This window comes from Geotrypetes seraphini, chromosome 2 (genome assembly GCF_902459505.1).
Source record: "Geotrypetes seraphini chromosome 2, aGeoSer1.1, whole genome shotgun sequence".
NCBI classification, from domain to species: domain Eukaryota; kingdom Metazoa; phylum Chordata; class Amphibia; order Gymnophiona; family Dermophiidae; genus Geotrypetes; species Geotrypetes seraphini.
In genome coordinates this window covers 385905943-385927240 of record NC_047085.1, presented here as the reverse complement: position 1 = coordinate 385927240, position 21298 = coordinate 385905943, and the positions used below count along the sequence as shown (strand labels likewise).

General features: G+C 41.3%; 1 protein-coding gene across 3 annotated transcripts in view; it reads right to left on the bottom strand.

The window, feature by feature from the left end:
- Positions 1–21298, bottom strand: part of HACL1 (2-hydroxyacyl-CoA lyase 1) — a 62199-nt gene that overhangs the window by 27394 nt on the left and 13507 nt on the right. For all 3 annotated transcript variants that reach the window (XM_033930727.1, XM_033930725.1, XM_033930724.1), the window contains 7 exons: positions 18554–18626; positions 16666–16743; positions 13878–13972; positions 12953–13065; positions 9036–9171; positions 5491–5596; positions 4105–4188 (listed from right to left, as the gene is read on the bottom strand). In XM_033930727.1, coding sequence (XP_033786618.1) covers positions 4105–4188; positions 5491–5596; positions 9036–9171; positions 12953–13065; positions 13878–13972; positions 16666–16743; positions 18554–18626 — 685 coding nt within the window. The remainder of the gene's footprint in view (positions 1–4104; positions 4189–5490; positions 5597–9035; positions 9172–12952; positions 13066–13877; positions 13973–16665; positions 16744–18553; positions 18627–21298) is intronic.

Genomic DNA, 21298 nt, shown 5'->3' with positions numbered 1-21298 from the left:
GGGGGGGGTAACTTTAGAATGAGCTCGAGGACACAGAACATTTTGTACACTAAAGCAAGTGCTTATAAAAACTGGTGAAACACAGTGCCTCCCTGGAACCATTCCTGGGAGTGGGCAGAAGAATTTGCAGTTATTATTTCCAGCAAGTTTCTCTACTTCTAAATCTGGGGTCGCTTCCAGTGATTGAGGGAGCAATGGTACTTACCTCTGTGACTGATTTTTTTTTTTTTTTAATTCTTTATTGATTTTCCACATATTAACAGTGCAAAATACCAATATAACAACATATAATATATCAATAAAAGCACATTCATCTTACACATATACATAAAACAACCATTTCCCCCCCAGCCCATCCTGTCAATGATTTAAATATATAATAATAATTTAATCCCACCCTGGATGTTATTCCCAAAGGACCCAACTACACATAGGTACCAGTCTTGCTATATAACAAATGAGCAGTTGCCGGCACTAAAGCCCTGCATGATACCATTTAAAAAAAAATTTTCTATGTGAGCTGGCTGCTGCTCAATGTGCTGCCAAAATACACATGTATTTTCTAGCACTCTCGTATAACAAACTGAAACAAGTGAACTCAAACCAGTTTCTCCGATATCACTTATAAGTGGGGTAGTGAACTTCAAACACCCGTAAACTTTCTGGTGTTTTTACTGGGGTATGAATATCACACTAATTCCCATAAAACCCACTGCAGGCTGTTATAAAATAATTTTAATTCAACTATACTTAGACTGCAATGAAACTTAAGATACTTAGCTTTCACCCGACGGGAGCTCTGCCGTTTCACTATTTCTTGCTTCGTCAGGGGTTTATTTATTTAAAAATTTATATACCGCATACAACTACGCGGTTTCCATATCGCATACATAAAATCTTGTTTCCCTGCTATTACCACATATAACATAGACATGTCTAACAACATCATAATCATCCCTGTTATGAACAGGGATAGAACACAAATTCAATCAATTCAGAAATACAAGCAAGCTTTAAATCATACATTGCTGTCAAAAAAAAATTCTAAAAAGCGATTATCAACTGAAATATACCTTAGCATAGGAAGGCATTGGCAAATAATTGCGTTTTCAGCATTTTCTTAAAATTCATCCTCCCCATACAGAACCGCAAGATACCAGGCAAGGCTTTCCATAATTCTACGCCAGCCACAGATATCATTGATGCTCCAATCCTAGCATGCATGAAATTTTTACAGTCTATTATGTCTTTTCACAGCCTCAATTGCCTAAAGCTAAACATTCGACGGCTGTACTTTTTTAAGCTTCCGTCATTGTCAGCTTGAAACTAATTTTTTTCCCAAAGCCTACCCCTGAAATTCCTCACACATCAACAGAGGGAGAAACTATGCAACCAGCTCCCTGATATCCAGAGGATAGTTACACAGAGGCCCAACAGCCTGCACTCAAGCCCCTGATTAAAATCAGCAGGCAAGCAGCTCCCAGGAGATAGACCCCGGTCTCCTAAAGAGACACATAGCAGGCTGGCTCCATAGTTACTCGATGAGATTGGCCTGGGAGCAGCAATACACCCACGTGAGTCTATGTCCCTTTCCCTGGTGGAGTAAGCTTAAGAAGGGGACCTCCGAGTAACAAAGCCACAAAGAAATTTGAAAAACCAACAGAAAAACACCCAATAACAAATAAATGCAGATCAGATCAGAATACACCTTCTGAGTTTGCTTGTAGAAGGAAAAACTGAAGAGGGAGCTGTTCTCTATTGCAGAAGGGGAGATAGAAGGAAAAACTGAAGAGGGAGATGTTCTCTATTGCAGAAGGGGAGAAATTCAAAGTCTTAAAGAGACACCCTTCTGCAGATTCTGCAGAATCAACAGCTAAATTATGGACTCCGGTGTATATGTAACAGAATTGGTTTTAATGGGCACAGTAACTGACTGCGGCATTAAAACCAATTAAAACTTATTTTAAAAGGAAGGCGACACTAGGTGCCTGGCAGGGTAGGCACCAGAATCACGCTACAGCATGGTGGCTAGCAGTGCCCAAGGTCAAAGTAGGCATGGTTAGGGATATAGATGACCTTAGGCACTGCGAGGCGTGATTCTTCCCAAAATGTAGGCGCTAATAATGTAGGCCTGTAAAACTGTGGCCTACATTATTGGTGTCTACGGTTTTTTTAGGCCTAAGCACACAGATCAGGAAACTCCCTCCGTTGACTCACAAAACTGCTTTTCTGAATTTTAAAGAATAGTTTCATAACTGCATTTTTATCATTTCCAAACACAAATGAAACTATCACGGTGAAATGATTTGGTTACCTCGATGAACCTTCTATAAGAGAAATAATATCTAAAGGGTCAGCAGACATCACAGATAACTTGCTTGGTAGTGCAGTATCTGCTTCCTTCTCACTCTTCTTGAAGGCTGCATAAAATAGGCTATGGCTGTGCTGCTTGAACCTTTTCTGGCTGCAACCCTTTGATTGCAACTGCAAAAATTCCTATGACTCTACCAAGGTGTGTCACAATGACATGCCTATGTAATGGGCACCCAGGTCGGGACCCCAAACATAGGTGCATGTGGCAACGCGACCCACAATTTAAGAAAGGTGAAAGAAGAAACTTGGAGGAGCATCCTGCAAATATTTCTTATACAACAGCAGCTTAGAAACAGCAAAAAATTAAGACTCTTGACATCAAAAAATGTAGTCCGTTTTCCTTAAACTATAGCTTGCGACAAGGCAAACTCTTCTGGGTTATGAAAGAACTAACAACCCTTTCATACTGGGCTCATGATTCTATTTTCCAAGGCTGGTCCTGCACTGTTTTCACATGCTTTAGCCTCTTACGTAAAACTAGTCTCCTGGTTATCACTCTGAAATCTCACACTTATTCAAAAAACTTAATTGGTTACCTGTTTTAACAGAATTATCTACTAAATTTCATTTCTAACTTATAAGAACCTAAGAATAGCCTTACTGGGTCAGACCAATGGTCCATCAAGCTCAGCAGCCCGTTCTCACAGTGGCCAATCCAGGTCACTAGTACCTGGCCAAAACTCAAGGTGTAGCAATATTCCATGCTACCGATCCAGGGCAAGTAGTGGCTTCCCCCATGTCTCTCTCAATAACTTGTCCAAACCTTTCTTAAAACCAACTATGCTATTCGCTCTTACCACATCCTCTGGCAACGCGTTCCAGAGCTTAACTATTCTCTGAGTGAAAAATAATTTCCTCCTATTGGTTTTAAAAGTATTTCCATGTAACTTCATCGAGTGCCCCCTAGTCTTTGTAATTTTTGATAGAGCGAAAAATCGATCCACTTGTACCCATTCTACTCTACTCAGGATTTTGTAGACTTCAATCATAGGATTACCAGATTATCTTTTTTCCCATGACAAGTCCTTATTCATCAAATTGCATTTTACACTCTATAAATGACCATGATCTTGTTCTTCCTGGACCTAGGAATGCACAACTTGAATTTACAAGACTGAGAGCTTTCTATATTCTTTTAATCACCATTCACTTGGAATAGTCTACCAAAGACCCGATTACCAGCAGGTGTACTCTGGTGATTATGTATGGAGCTCTTATTATGAGACACTGGATTTTTCTGGTTCTTTAGATATAGTTTTCCTCTCTCTCCCCCACCCTCCCAATCATTTCAGTGTGTTTGGCATTAATTTACTATCTTTTATAATGGAGTTCCTTTCAATGCTTTTATTAGTGTGTAAACCACTCAGCTCTGTGGTATAGAAATTCTTAATAAACTAAAATCTACCTGGAGTTCAGCTGGAAACAAAGCTGGTTTCATTTGAAAGCCCCTGGCATACTTTAGTAGGCAGACCTGCACCTGTTTCACAGCAGTTGCAAATATACACACCAAAATGCAAGCCCTGCTCCCACAGGTGGATGCATTTTCATATGGAAAATGCATACAGGCTTCCAAGTCTTGTGGGGTTATTGTCTCACTAGATGTACTTATAAGCCCCCAGAGCTACTCAAAACTGTCGCCTTAATAGCAGCAGAATGAAAATCGGTTTTCAGGGTAAAATGTTCTTTTAAGAAAAAGTAAACAAAAAGAAAAGTTGTCAGATGCAGACTTACCTGTTCAGTCACTACACTGACATCACCCAACAAACAAGCTGCAGGTTTCACATTATTGCCCAGCTCCTCTGCACAAATATCTACCTACAGGTTAATAAAATGAAATATTGGTTAAACAGGATGTAAAGATGCAGGCTGAAATTTACAAATAGGTTCAGAGGATAGTTCAGTACAGTATTTGTAAATGTAGAACCATTTTTATATGATTAGAATGTTATGATAATTACACACCATTACAAAATGTAGGTGCTAAATGCTGCTAAAGCAGCTTTATTATTTTAATGAAGGTATCATAACTCAGTAAGGCAAAGAAGTGATGTGGCAGAAGAAAAGCCCTGCCGGGGTAGGCCAGAAGCTGCCTGTTTACCAGTGCTTCCTCTGTTTGCTGGCTGCTGCTACATTGTCGGGTGAGGGAGGGAGGGGGGTTGTCAGGACAAGCTCTGCTGCTTCAGGAACAGAAGGAGGGAAGGAGGATGTTTGTCAGGACCGATCTACTGTTTTGGGAAGGGAGGGAGGGAGGGAGGGAGTTGTCAGGGCCAACACTGCTGCTTTGGGAACGGAGAGAAGGAGGGAGATTGGTGGCTGCCGTGATGCTTCTGGAGCGGGAGGGAAATTGGTGGCTGCCGTGATGCTTCTGGAGTGGGAGGGAGAGAGATTGGTGGCTGCTGCGATGCTTCAGAAGCTGGAGGAAGATTTGTGGCTGCTGCTGATGCCTCTGGGGCCTATTAATGTCATCTGGAGAGAGGGAAGGAGGGGAGGTTATTGAGTCAGGAGCACCACTTTGGACATTGTCTTAGGAGTACGGGAGACTTTTTTTTCTGACAATTTTTTGGCCGGTTGGTTGAGAATACCGGTTAATTGAATGCTAGTTAGCTGAGATTCTACTGTAGTTGGAAACTAAGGTTAGTACCGAGTAGACTTTCAAGTTTCCAAGTTTATTAAAACTTTCTATCCCGCACCAAGGGTCATAGCCTTCTGGGCTGGCCCAGAAATAACAGAATAAAGACATTTTAATTTAATCATGAACTCGTGATTACAGGGCAGACTGGATGGACCATTCAGGTCTTTATCTTCCCGCATTTACTATGTTATTATATCTAAGTTGGAGACATAAAGACTGGGAGGTAGCACTAAGCCTGCCCTTCACTGGATTCTCTGCCATTTTGTAGAACTGCACTAACCACCACTGACAACAGAGAACCTGCAGGCGACAGTGGCCACTTCCACCAACTTCAAGAAAAACAAGTCCCTATCGAAATTCAGCAGCCACAGCCTGGAAGGAGGTTACCATGAATCATGATGGCATCATTCTCAATAAGAAAGAACAGTCCCAAACAGAAAAATGATGAATAAAAATCTATGCATCGGATGTTTTAATTTTCAAACCTGAATAATCTTCACATCTGGTTGGAACCTTGGTGGGAGTCCAAAGTGTAAAATCCAGTTTAACCTGGCACCAAGCAGCACTATGACATCCGCATGCAGCAACGCACTGCGAGAACAAAGCACAAGTGTTAAAATACACCGTGCAAAGGACTAGTTTTGATTCTCAGGTTTAGAGTTCGACATGGGGAGTGAGTCCCACCCATTGCTCGGCACCGACACTTTCAAGCTGGAATGACAGTGTACATTAAAGATAATAGGTACATCATCTCCGTTACTGCACAAAAACTTTGGAATGCTATACTTAAGAGAAAAAAAGAACCTAGATCGCTTCAAAAGCAACCTGAAATGCTATCTATTCAAGGATGCTTATACATTTTTTTTATTTTTTTAAATCTTTATTCATTTTAAAAACAGCATAAAGTGCAATTAACTCAATAGACAGCACTCAATTTCTTCTAATGATACAATAAATACATAACCCCCTCCCCCTCCCCACCCATCCTTCCTAAAGTGTGAAAACATTTAATATAATGCAAATGAACAAGATAAACAACCTTGCAATCCAATAATAAAATTAATTACATACCCTCCTCCCACCCACCCATCCTGGATGCATATAATCAAAGGGCTAAATCCAATAATCAATCTTTACAAAATTTTGTCCATGGGTCCCAAACATCCTTAAATTTTTTATAATGCCCCAATTGTATTGCTCTCATATGTTCAAATTTATAAGTTTGGCTGTCAGGTTTTCAGGATATACGCATGAAAGATTTGCTTACAATAAAGGCTATTGTGTGCAAATCAATCTCATGTATGTTCATTGTAGATTATCCTGAAAACCTGACTAGTAAGGGGGTACTCCAGGACCAACTTGGGAAACACTGCCTTAACTGCCATCCCATGTTTGCTCCAAGTCCCCTTCTTTCATTCCCAACATCAGACCTCTCCCAGCCCTAGTTATGAGCTCCCTTCTATTACCTTATGATCTACTCTCATCCGCCCCCTTCTTCTACCTCCATGACAGCCCCAAGCTGCAGCATTAGCATCAACCCCATTCCCCATCTCTTCAGCATTTTTAATTAGTTGCAAAGCAGCGGGAGTTTGCTTTTTCGCTCCCACTGCTTTGCTCGTCATCAGTTGTCTCTGTCTGCTGGCACCATTCAGGAGTTGAGATTGGAGAGCAAGTACTTCCTGCATGACATAGGAGGCACTTGCTCCCCAATCTCAACTCCTGAGAAAGCACATTTGAAGTGCTTGCAAGAATTCTGAAACTTTATCCTTTTATGAATGATAAGTTCCTTAGATACCCTAATTTAAAAGAATATTTACATTTTTGGATATTATTTATATTGATTTTTTAAAAAAAATATTTGCTGTAAAAGACAACCATCTCAACACACATTAGATCTTGACAAATGTTCTAATACCCTGTCAATATTATGACAAAATGAAAACATTAACCCCCCTCCTTCTATTAAACTGCGTTAGTGGTTTGTAGCGCAGAGAGCTGTGCTGAATGGCCTGTGCTGCTCCTGAGGCTCATAGGAACTCTATGAGCATTGGGAGCAGCGCGGGCCATTCATCGCGGCTCACCGCGCTAAAAACTGCTATCGCAGTTTTGCAGAAGATGGGGTTAATGTTTTGATGTCATTTCAGTAAAGCCAGCACAAAATCTCCTCACTGTAGAACATTATACACAAAAACATACTCAGATTCTTACCTTTCTATACCACCTCTAATTTACACTGTGCCCTAAAACATCAATACACTACCTAGTGAAAAACACAAACAGGACTGCGACAGATCTCTACACAGGAAATTACATGCCAGCACAACACTGCATCTTGATCACACACACAAGCCACAGAGACTATCAACAAACATGAGAAGGGCCCACAAATCAGTAAGATATGAAAGTGAAAAACTGGACACCTAAAGTCAGACTTTGCACAGAAATATAAACTGAAATGCAAGCTATCACAGATGTGCTTTCCCACAGCCAGCAAATGCCAATTAAAAAAATTCAAAATAAAATAGCTTTTCTACCTTTCTCTAAGAATGTTATTTTTCTGTTCACTTTGGTCGTAGTGCCTTTTCTGCTTTTCTCTTTTTTTTTTTTTTTAACTTAATTCTCTCCATTTCCACCATTTATTTGCTCTGAGCACCCAAATCCCTCTCTTTGTCCAGCATCGTCCTCTGTGTCCTTGTCCCTATGCTCCACCCATACCCAGCTTCTCTTCTACGTCCCCATCTCTCTTCACCCCAACTTCTCACCTCTCTTCCTTTCCTTCCATACCCCTCCCCCTCTCCACTTTGGGGTCAGCATCTTTCTCTATCCTCTAATGAGATGTAACACCATTGGTGGGGGGGGGGCAGGGAGCCAAATGTGCGAGAGGATGGCACTATGGTCCACCTTTGGTCCAACAGCAGACAGTTCTGGGCTTTTTGCCATACTAGCTCGATAGTAGCTATGCCCTGCCAAGAACAGCTGGAATCCCCTCTTGAAGAGCTATGAAAGTGAGCACCATCATTATCACATCTCCTCATTATACCGACATTTCATTTGTGCGATCAGCAGGTGTGATCGAGAGATGATCATATGATAATATCTTATTGCCACAGCACTAAGTTCAGATATAAGAAAACCAAAATATAAAAGGGTTTCTCACATTTTAAAAGTTATCTATAGCTCAAGACAGACTTCAGGAGATTTCATCAGCATTATGAACAAGCAGCTGAGAATTTGTGGATGGATTCTTAGTGTAATTCAGAGCATGTACAAAAAGGACAGTCAATATTGTCCATTTTGTTACAGGCTTTTCATTATATCGCAGTGGAACTCAATGGGTTGGGGCTTGTTTTGGGGTATGAAATTTCTGAACTACAGCAAATAGAAAACAACCGATGTTGCATCTATACATCTCCGAATGCATCAAGTGCAACTACTGACTACAGACATGGTGGGATTTCTACATATACAGACATACAAGCATCATTAACCCCAAGTACATAGTCCCACTGGTAGTAGACTGGGAGCCCAGGCAGCCTCTGCTAATCCAAAGAATACAGGACCCATGCACAAAAATCAAGTAAAGCACCTGTTAGGAAAACTCTTCGGGGTAAGAACTGTGCATACTTTTTTGTTTTCTGTGTTCCTTTCATTCTTTTGTGAACCTTATATATTTTGTGCATAGGCAATGCCCTACTAAGGGCTCCTTTTACTAAGCTACGTTAGGGCTTTAGCTGGCGTTAGTTCTAGCCGCATAGCACGCAGTAATTTCCTGCGTGCGCTAAAAACGCTAGCGCACCTTAGTAAAAGGAGCCCTAAATTTAAATTACTGTGTTGGGACTGGAACTGAGATTTCAAAATGCTCATATTTAATGTTTCTATGCCGTCCAGATGATAAAAAAGAGCGTTTAACTCCAGATATGAATAAAGTTTGGTTTAACGGTTTTTCCTCAAGTCTGTTCAACAGCGTTATTTGTTTAACCATATTCTTACCAATGGTGGTATGATAAGAAATGGGTTTTATTCTGCTGACCTGGATCTGGCTGCTGCTACACAGTTGGGATGGTTGTCGGGAACAATGCCTTTCCCCATTGGGGTCGGTAAGAACGGCAGCCCACACTGGTCCACCAGCTTTCGAATACTCTTTTCGGCACAAGAATAAGCAGCACCTGCAGAAAACATAAGAGATGCAGAAATCTAACCTATGTTATATCTTCTAACAGCAATGGGGAAGAACCAACAAGGTCTGCAGTGAAGAATACAAGAGCAAAACAGGGAAAACTGCAGACGCATGTACAATGATGCAGGCTAATTTTATTATATCAAATAAGTGCGGTTAAAACTAACATCTTAAAGCAAACCAAAGGACCCGACACGGTCCGTGTTTCGGAAAACACGCCTTCATCAGGGGTCCCAGGTTAAAAAGGGATCAAAAGAAACCACAAACTATAACCTGATATCCATTGCTGTATAGTTTGATTGCGGTTTCTTTTGATCCCTTTTCAACCTGGGACCCCTAATGAAGGCATGTTTTCTGAAACACGAACCATATCGGGTCCTTTGGTTTGTTTTAAGATGTTAATTTTAACCGCACTTATTTGATATCTTCTAACAGAACACACAGGCCCTGCAGTCCGATTTAATTTCCAAGACTGAAAATTCACTATAAAGATATTTCTCTCTTAATGTCATCTGGACACCCCCTTCTTCCATTTTCTGAAGATTTTTCTTTAAGTTCTAATAGCTTATTTCGCCTCATTTTTTAAGTATGCCAGCTGTTTGGCCTTCCTGCCTCTTTTTTTAATACAGTATATGAAATATACAGTATATGATCTGGGCTTCCAGGATGATATTTTTGAATAGCATTCATGCCTGATGTAAATTTTTTGACTTTTCTACTTGCTCCTCTATGAGGGTCGGGAGCAGTGCAGAGAATTCAGTGTGGCTCCCTGCGCTAATAACTGCTACCGCAGTTTAGTAAAAAGGGGGGGGGGGGTTATTACATATCTGAATTCACAAATTAAATTAGTATAAATTTACAATCAGCTCTTTTCTCCAAGATCTCCATTCCCTTTCAACTTTTCAATGAGCACTTTTAACTTGACGTGTAGCGAGAGAAGAAAGTCAATGATTTTGCCTTCACCAGCTGCTTTAGCTCACAGTAATCACTACCATCGTTTTAAATCTGGCTTTTGCTTCAGGACAGAGATACACGACTCTGTTCTTCATTCCCCTTCATGAAAGAGAGAGGAAACAGATTACTCTTCACAGCAAATGGACAGGATGGCAGAGTTCAAATCACCACTCTAATTTATATCTTCTAGAATTTTGTAGCAGTGTAAGGTAATGCACCTGGGTAAGAGAAACCCGTGCAGAACTTACACACTAAATGGTGAGACCTTGGCCAGGACCACAGTGGAACGTGATTTAGGGGTGATCATTAGTGATGACATGAAGGCTGCCAATCAAGTGGAGAAGGCTTCCTCCAAATGATGGGTTGTATCCGTAGAGGTTTTGTCAGCAGGAGACCTGAAGTCATAATGCCGTTGTACAGATCCATGGTGAGACCTCATTTGGAGTATTGTGTTCAATTCTGGAGACCACACTACAGGAAAGATGTGCTGAGAATTGAGTCGGTTCAGCAAATGGCCTGGGGCTCAAGGATCTCACGTATGAAGAAAGGCTGAATAAATTGCAGCTGTACTCACTTGAGGAACGAAGAGAGAGGGGAGACATGATTGAGACGTTTAAGTATATCACGGGCCGTATCGAGGCGGAAGATGTTATCTTCTGTCTCATAGGACCCTCGGCCACCAGAGGGCATCCGTTGAAAATCAGGGGAGGGAAGTTTTATGGCAATTCCAGAAAGTACTTCTTCACCGAAAGAGTCAATCATTGGAATGAACTCCCACTGCAGGTGATTGAGGCCAACAGCATGTCAGATTTTAAAAGAAAATGGGATATTCACGTGGGATCTATAAGGGAGTAAAGTCAGGGGGGCGGGTCATTAGAATGGGCAGACTTGGTGGGCTATGGCCCTTTTCTGCCATCAGTTTCTATGTTTCTATGTTAATCCCATTGTTGGGGTGGAGGGAGGAGGGAGGCAAGCATGCGATCTCCAGTGCTACCTTGCTGCCTATGATGCTGCTATATTTCCACACATTTTGTTGACCTCACACAGGTCTACTTATAATAATCTGCTTTGACATGCAACAGTACATTCATAATTAAAACAAAAACCATTCATAGTACCACATACAACACCATAAAACATCATCACTGACAGACTTAGGGCTCCTTTTACGAAGCCGCGGTAGCGGCTTTAACGCACGTGACTTTTCATCACGCGCCAACCCCCGCGCTAGCCGGAAAACTACCGCCTGCTTAAGAGGAGGCGGTAGCGGCTAGCACGGCCAGCGGTTTAGCACACGCTATTACACGCGTTAAACCGCTACTGCGCCTTCGTAAAAGGAGCCTTTAGTTTTTTAGACTTTACTTCAGACATATGAATGATAAGTTCTTTTGCTCAAGTGACACAGAAGAGGCGAAAATAATTTCTGCTCTATAAACCCAGAGCTTTGGCCCTGGGTGCATCCTTTATATTAGGAAGGATGACAACCCAATATTCCACAGTGAAATGAATCCAACGATAAAAGCAAAGAGACTGTGGCTACTGATGTTCTGAGACAAATTTATTCCACTCTCTTATGTTTTAAAATCGTGAAAGTACAAATATAGTAGTCCTTTATATTGAAATTTTCGGCTAAATGCTGTGTTTCACTTCAAGGGAAAAATTTTCTATTTTTTGAACCAAAGCAATTGTTGGAATTTATTTTGGCCAAGGGGAGTGGTGATTGGTCCGATAGCTCTTCCTGCAGTTTAAAGTACAGGCTGTTGGGGGTTTTATATCAATGTCTTCCGAGCTGTTCTTATAATTGATATGTATTCCTTTATACTTATTCTTAATACTTGGATCCCTATTTCTTAATTTTGTGGACTAAATAATGTATTATTATTTATTCTCCTTACATTACAGTGATGTTAGGTTTATTAATTTCTTTATTCTTATTGCAAATCTGTATTCAAGTATTAATGTGCTTGTTTAAAAATTTTGAAAAATTGAATAAATACAGAATTTTTTTTTTTTTAAAAACACATCATCATTACATAACTTAACAAAAGTTTTCTTTATAATTTTCTAAAAGGATCATTAAATCCAATTTTTCTGACAAGTACCTCAATGAACAAAATTTCATGTGTCAAAATAAATGACGTTTTAAGTTTCTTAAATTGACACAAATCATTTAACTGTCAGCGATACACTGGGTCATAGGTGAAATTTTGGTTTTCTCCTGTTATGTCTTAGGATTTGTATTCTTATGTCTATAGAACTATAGTATAACACCTCCATATGTTTGACTTGAAATGGTGATTTTTCTTGATTGTAATGGATTTAATTTTAAGGTCTTTTTTCCTCTTTCTTTACCTATATATTATGTCCATTAACATTATAATTCTCAATATTAAAATACAAAAGTTAAACAATCATGAAAGAAAATGAAAAGGGGGAAAAGCTAACACACCCTCGTGAAAACAGAACACCTAAACAGGAGGTGGAAGAGAAGGAAAATAGGTGTTTTCATGTGCAGGCCCTGTTGAGTGGAACAGCAGAAAGTCTTATGTATTTTTAAGAAACTGCTAAAGCGCCAATTGTTCTGTAAGATGAAATATGGTTACTAATGCCTATGTATTTTGAGAAATGATTTATGATTTTTACATGTTTTGTATTTTTTAATATTTACTGTGTATGTGATGATGTAATCTGCCTTGTTAAAGGTAGACTATAAATAATAAACCATAAATGTGAAAGAATTCCTGTAAGGGAAGCTGTCAAAAATGCTGGTTAGATATAAAACACAGGTCAGCTCTGCCAGACAATGCAATCAATACCTTTGCCAAGAATTAAGAGAGGTCGCTGGGCATTCATGAGAACAGACACAGCCTGAGACACAGCAAGAGTATCTGCCAAGCTAACGGGAGGTGCCAAACAGCACTCGGCATACCTAAGAGGGACAAAAGGTGGCAAAGTCATGTATGGTACATCAGGCATTGCATGCCAGTGACAAAATTATGACCATAGGCTGATCCAATGACCCAATAATTATGAACGTTTTATTTTATAAATTATGATCGTTTTAGTTGTATTTAAGCAGCACTAACAACCACTCTCGTTCTCCATTTTTTTCTTGCGCAGGGGGTGGGGGCAGCATGGCAGGAGGGAGTGGGCATTTGCTAGCGTGGGGAAGGGTGATTCCTGGTGCCATGTTAATCGGGGGTAGTTGGGGAGGGCTGTAATTGGGAGTGGGGGGAGGGGGATGCTTTTTTCTTTTTTTAAATGGGACAGATATTTTGCATATAACACAAGCAAATATATCTGTGCCATAAAAAAATGGAACCCCTCCTCAAAAAAACACAGAAAACCGGCAGACCTGTCGGTAACACAGTTACTGAGACCTGTTGTTTTTCTGGATCGCTTTTTTGTGTGCATAGCCAAGCAATGTTAGTGCATCAATCACTTGGCTAGTTTGTATGGGGTTTTAGATAATTTGCATGGCCAGATCGGAAAATAGGCGATCGAGAGGAAAAATATGCAGTGAATCGTTTTGTGCATCGAGTCAGCAAATGCAATCGTCACAAAAGCTGTCAAAACAGGTTTAGCGACGATCAATGGCTTTAGTGCATCTGGGCCTTAGAGGCTGATAATCCTGCAGACATCTTAATGACAACTGTTTGGTTAACTTATCAACCACATATTTTATTGGAAAAAGGAACATTTGTATTTCTGGCTAATCAAATTGATGTTTCCTGTACAAACCTGACAGAAGTCCTGTTCACATGGCTATTTACAAAATCTCCAGGTATGTCAATATAACATGCCCCTGGACGACCGTAGATGCTGCTTCTGACTGCCTGGTTTTAAAGTGACAGAACATGAATCATTCATATGACCAGGATAAGTACAACATATTCTTCAGCTGTCAACAGAAAACATCTTCTGTACACAGCACAGTGCATTAAAAAAAAACTGCTACCATGTTTCCTTGAAAATAAGACCTATCCTGAAAATAAGCCCTAGCATTTTTAAAGATGCTCCCCAAAAATAAGAACTAGTTTAGATCGACCCCCCGAAGCCCCTCATGAATGTCCTGACGCTCCCTGACACCATCCCTGACACTAGTACTGCCCAATTCACTAGCTGCAGCGTTCTTCCCCCCCTCCATGTGCCACATCTTTCCTCCCTCCTCACCCACACCCTTGTGCAGCATCTTTCTATCCCTCCTTCCCATCCCCATGTGCAGCAGAACTCCACCGACCCTCCCACTGTGACATCATCAGTGATGCGGCAGAGGGAAGGCCCCGAGGGGAAGGCCACAAAGCAGCCCGTTCAGATTGCTGCTGCTGATGCTGTTTTTGGAGGCCTCGGAGGTACGGTATTGTCAGTCATTCTCACAGTGGAAGGGTTGGGGTTCTGCTGCATAGGGGAGATGGGAGGGAGGGATAAAAAGATGCTGCACAAGGGGGATGGGTTGGATAGAAAGATGCTGCACAAGGGGATGGATGAGAAGGGAGGAACATGCTGCACATGGGGGGAGGGGAGAAAGGAAAGAGGAAGAATTGGGGTGGAAGAGGGGAAGGGAGAGATGATTCTTGCACATAAAAAAAAATTAAGATATCCCTTAAACTGTACATACCTGCACAAAGCCTTTTGTGGATGATTTTATAATAGGGTTTCTAAGTTAATAAAGATCCTAAGACCCAACCCTGAGACTTTCGTAAATCAGGCATCAGTATGTGCAGGGATCCATATGTATTTTCCAGCATGCACAGAGGAATGTAGCCATTTTACAAACATCCATGTGAAAATAACCAGCAGCACAAAAACCCAGGCAAAAATATATTTTTAGGGGGGGGGTGTAATTTTTTTTCCCACACACTCTAGACAAGGGGGTTTTCAAACTCAGTCATCATGACACACTGGGCCAATCTGGTTTTCAAGATATCCACAATGAATATGCATGAAATTTTCATACAGTGGAGGCATTTGTTATGTGGAGTGTGTTATTTTATGTAATCTGCTTAGAACCGTGAGATAGTGTTGAATATAATATTTTAAAATAAATAAATACATATTCATTGTGAGATTCCTAAAAACCTGACTGGCTGGATGAGTCCTGAGGGCTGGGTTGAGAAGTCCTATCCCTCATGTAAAGCTCTACACAAAATTAGTTCTTTTTAAAATTTTTGAGTGTGCTTCTGAGATAATGAAAAACCCAATAAGGAAGTCTCTACTCATAAATTTGTATTAATTTAGACATTTATGTAACCAGAGTTAAAAAAATAAGAAATATGAGGGGGGGAAGGGTGCTTGGGGCATGGCCCAGAACCCTAAGAGAGCAACTATTGACCTGACTGTGGGTCCATATATGGATCCAGCAATTGCACCAGATCCATGATCTTCGCAGCTGATCTGTGCCACTGGGGAAGAGACAGGGCCAGAAAGAACAGTTGAAGGAAAGGCTGGCCTCCAAACATTGCTGCACACCTTTGTGGCAACTTGGGTGCACGGTAGCGTCAATTGACAACGTCACACGCACATACGCAATGAGGGAGAGTGGTCTGAAGGCTCCAGTATTCTTCCAGAACTGTTTCAACCATTAGTAAGGGTGGTAAGGGGGCTGGGAAGGCCCCGGGACAGAAAGAGAACAATAAGGGCCCCATGATGGCAACGGCTTGGACAAATTCTTGGAGGTAAAGTCCATGAATTGTTAAGGTAGACAAGAGAAAAGCCACGGCTTAACTTTGGGGGTAGCATGGAAAATAGGATTCTGCCACAAATCTAGAAGCAGAATACTAGGGTAGATGCACCTTTGGTCGGCCCTGGAGTGGCTGGCTATTTTTACATTTACATTTGGGAGTTGGTGCAAAATCCATCCCTCAAGCACACAACCCTGGTTGGGTAACAGTTCATACCTTCTTGTCACTGCATGAGATTAAGAGTGCGGTAATTTTAATAAAAGGCTTTCTATGCACATACAAAACTTATGCACAAAAAAAATCTTTTATATAAAGGACCCCCTTACTATCAGAATGTCAGACCCAAAGTTTTTATCCTGCACACAGCCCACAGACTGTGTAAAATGGCTTACAAATTTTAGAAAAAATATATAAAATCGGGGTATATGAAAACAGAAGACTAACCAGCACTTCCACAAGAAACAGCTTAAAAACAAGACCTAAGAAACTGAACACTCAACTATCCATTTTAGCAAAGCTTAATTCCACAAGCCAAAAGCCACATTTCTAAGATATGCACAGACCTAACGCATTACCTCCAACCGCCCAAAGCAGATTACTCAACTTGTGATCAATTTATCATTTCCTGTTTCTTCTTTTAGAGCAAGCTTGAACTTACTATTGGACACCACAGGTAGGAGGTGGGAGTAAACAAAAAATAATCAAGTGCAACCGTTGTTTTGATTGTACTATTTCCATATCTGTTTATTTGCATTGATTTCAATAAAATACATTTAAAAAAAAATATGCACAGACCTTTCTTTGACAGAATATGAAAGACACAGATCACCTGTGACTGCACTTGGTACCTTTTCAATGACACTGGGAATGGCTTCAAGACTACTGGGTCTGGCAGAAAATTTACTGTACAGACGACAAGCTTCAACCTAAAAAGGCAAAACAGAGAACACAAGGCAAATCAATGTTACTCCATGTCCCAATAGTGATGGCGTAGGTAGAGAATGATACGGGTAAAAAAATTTGTCCCCTTCTCCATGAGCTCATCCCTGTCCCATCCCGTCACTGCAAACCATCTGATCCCATCCGCACAAACCATCTCCCTTCTGTGTTCCTATTTTCCCCATTTCTAATATCTCCCCTCTGTATCTTTATACCCCCCCATGTCCATATACCATCCCCATATATCTCCCCTTTATGTCTCTGTCCCTATGCCCCCATACACATAATTTCCCCTCTGTTTCTGTTACCTTCCTGTGTCCAGATTTCCCCTCTTCCTCACCAATGTGTCTCTCTCCTCTCCAACCCCATCTAACTTCTTTCCCTCTTTCTCCCCTGCTTCCAGCATCTGGCTCACCTGCCTATCCTTCTCCCCTTTCTCTTTCCTGCTCTGGGTTTAATATTTGTCTCCCTCTTACTTCATCCCCTTGGTCCAGCATATCTTTCCCTTTCACTCTCTCCTTCCTTCCTATTGTGAGGGAACACGCGCGGTCATGGATCACACGGTTCATCAGCCCCCTCCTGCCCAATCGCTGCTGTCCCGCCATCTCCATCCCTTCCCCTCACCTTATGTGGTGAATTTAATTTTTCTTCTCCCAGTGGCACACTTTCAACAAGTCTCGCATGGCTGCTTGAGTTGAATCTTCTCCTCTGACGCAATTTCCGTTTGCCAAAGATTGGCCGGAGGGATGCCCACTTCCTCCTGCTGAAAGGTTTTCCCACCCTTGTGGTCTAGTGCAGCCCCCCACATCCCTATACCGTTACGAAGGCTTGCAGGAGATATACTCAGGCCCTCCTGCTGGAAGACCCGTCTCATCAAAATGGCGGGTTTTCCCCTTCTATCCTGGGATGCATTGGGAGGGGCTTAAGGCCCTGAATGGCCCAGGTGTCTAAGACCCCTCCCCCTAGTGGCCTTCAGAGGGGCCTTAGGATGCCAGGGTGCACCGGGAAGGGGAAGGCCTGCCATTTTGAAGAGGCGAGCCTGCTGACAGGAGGGACTGTACATGTCTCCTGCCAGCCTTATCAAAGTATGAGGTGGGGGGCGGTGTTGGGGGCTGCACTAGACCATCAGAGTGGGAGATCCTTTCGGCAGGAGGGAGTGGGCATTCCTCCTGCCAATCTTTGGTATGGGGGGATGGTGAGCTTTCCGGCAGGAGATAGTGGGCATCCCTCCTACTGATTTAACAATAGGGGGGATATCCTTGATGGCGGATGGAAGGGAAGAATCAGGGAATTTCCCTGCCTGCTGAGCTGACTGCAGCAAAGGGAGCCCCGGTCAGCCGAGTCAGCAGGGAGAGTGGCAGCCATGTGCATGTTCCCCCCCACCCCACCACCATTTTTGATGGGAGGAACTATGCCTAGTGATTGCTCTTCTGAGCAAGCACCAGGCACAGTTCCTCCCCCCTTTACCAGTGATTTTCCGCATAAATAGCAGGCATATATTTTGCATGCTATTGTGCTGAGAATTGTCAGTAAAACAAATCACTCCCACCATGGCATGTTTTACCATGATGCCAAAGCTTAGAGAATCTGGCCCTAAGTTCCCAAATTTCTTAAGAATTTACAATCCCATCCATTATACAAAGGCTTACATATTAGATGGTCTGGATGAATAGTACACGAGATCATAACCCTCTAGTATATTAACAGGATGGAGTCTGAATGTTGGTATGTGAAAAAGCACCTTATAAAACATTTAACTGCAAACTCCAAACAGTATGTTGACAACACTGGGCATACCTGTGGAAACTCCTGAAAAGCCCCCAAAGTCTCTTGATTTCTGTCAGATGAACCACCAATAACGAGCAAAGGCCTAGAATAGAAAGAGCAGTATTCACCCTGCACACCAAAAGACAGACAATGTCCCAAGCAGCAAAAGAGCCAATATCATGACAAGATGCCTGAAGTCCCAAAGATGTGAAAAAAACGTTCCACAATAAAATGCCCCGTGGTATTATTGTTCTAACTAACACGTAAAATCTGAGTGCAGTTTTTTTTGCACAGAAGGCATAAAATCGTAATAAGAAATCATATTCCTATTATAAAATGGAAGTTTAACTAAAAGACACTGGAAATGGAGATTCGACATCATCTATGATATTAAATGACACCAAATTCACACACCTACTCAGCAAGAATTTGCAGTCACTCATTAGCTTCAAAATGTAAATCAGAATAAAATGGAAAAGTTACACAACCAGGACCATATTTATATATTAGTTAGATGAGCTACAGCTTAAGGATTCATGTTACAAGAGACTTCATTATAATCAGTGGCATAGTAAGGGGGTTGTGAGGATGGCGGTCCATCCCGGGCGCGGTCTTTCTTGGGGCGCCATCACCCCTCCTCCTCTCTGCCCCCTTCCCCTGCTGCACGCACGCACACACGTCCGCGCCCCTTCCCCATACCTTAACTTCGGCACGTCAGCTTCGACACTTTCTCCGATGTCACTTCCCCAGTGACCTGGAAACAATTCATATTCAATGAGCTCATTGAGCCCTGAGCATGTCAAAAGCGAATATGGCCAAAGATATTATGGCATGTTTCACAGATTTTAAGACCAAAGAGGCAATACTGGCTAAGACAAGAACCTCCTTGGGAGTGATCCGGGACTCCTACCAGGACCTGTCTGCAGCCACATTAAAGAGGCAAAGTGACCTAAAACCAGTCACGAGGCATCTTAAAGGGAAAAATATTAAATATCCATGGTTACACCAAGGAAAATTGCGTATCAAAATGACAGAAGATGTGAAACGCAGCCTGAAAGGCCAAGTGCACTCAGACACTCAGGTGTCACCCCTACCATCCTCTGTGAAATTGCAACCAAAATGGCAACGAGTACCTGGAAGGAAGACTTACTCATCAAACATCAGATTTAAAACAGCCTTCAAAGAGTGCAACTTGATGACTGTGCATATTTACTATATACTGGAACAGCTCACATTCATGCTAACTGATAAGCATGTGTTTCCCCAAATTGACTATGCAGAGAAGAATGACTGGATATAATCCTACTGAGCCGATGAAGGTTGAGGGTCACTTCCTCCGTTCAGCATGAAAGGTGGTTTTGTTTTTTCACTTTTGTCCTTCATGCTGTGGTGTTTGGACTTTGGAAGGGCGGGGGGGAGGGAGGACAAAAGGGAAAAAGGTACATTAATGTGGGTATTTGTGGTTAGTGTTTTTTGGATAGTCCTCCATTATCTGATGGATAATTGGTCCGTTGCCTTTTTTCTTTTTCACAAGTGATGTAACTTCATGACTGAGGTTACTTTTCTTACATTGAATGTAAAGGGCTTACTTAATACTCCCACTAAGAAAAGGCTTTTTTTTTCATTTAATGTGGATATCTGTTTTATACAGGAAACCTACCTGCCACTGAGACATGAAGGTTTATTATCACATAAGAGGTACCCCCAAATTTATCTGGCTTCCAAAGAAATAGGTCAGAAGAAGGTAAAGGGAGTTAATATTTTGATCTCCCTGGCGTTGCCCTGGCAGGTGTTAAAGGTGATCAGGGATGTCGAGGGACATTATCTCCTGTTAGTGATTTACTTTAAACAAGCTGTTTATACCCTAGTAAACATTATGCTTCTAACACACTTCAAGGGGCTTTCTATAAGAAGTTAAATGAGTTGCTTTTATCACATAAATCAGGATGCTTAATAGTTTGGAGCAGCTTTAACCTGACCTCAAATCCTAGACTTGATAATTCCACTAGGGAGGCTCATTATGCATCTTGGGAACATCCTAGATTTAAGGCTTTTATGGCTCAGTAGCGACTGAGGAACCTATGGTGACTATGGGTACAAGGAGAAACGATATGTTTTCTGTTATAGCTCCTCAAACCTGGAACGCTTTGCCACTTTTTATCAGAAAAGAAAAGGATCTCACCTCTTTTAAAAAACTTTTAAAAACCTTCTGATTTAATGATGCTTTTACTACTTAAACGATCAAGCCAATGTAGACTTTCCCAAAAAACAAATTTTTTCTTTTTTTTTTTTCCCCTTATTCCCCCCATCCTCGTGTTTTTACCTCTTTTATGTTTTTCTGATTGATAAAATTGTAACTTTTTTCCCTCTTCCCTTTTAAACCATGTTTGTCACTAAGCCACATGTGCAAAGAAAATTTATAAGTATTTTGACTTTTTACTTGTGTCTTAATAACATTTGTTGTCTAAAATTGTTGTTTTAAAACTGTTTTAATATTGTCTGTTACCTCATAAGCTGTTTTTAAAATTGTTCATCGCTTAGAATGTTTTATATAGGCGATTCATCAAATAATAAACTTGAACTTGAACTTATGATAGCGACTACACCTTTTTGATCCTTCACACCAATCCTACCCATGCACTGATTTGTGGTTAGGGGATATTTTACTAATTTCTAAGTTAAGTTCAGTAAACACAGGCCTGCAGACATGGTCAGACCATGCCCCTGCAACATTAAATTATAAAGGTATCCCATGATTCCCCGAAGAGAAAAAAC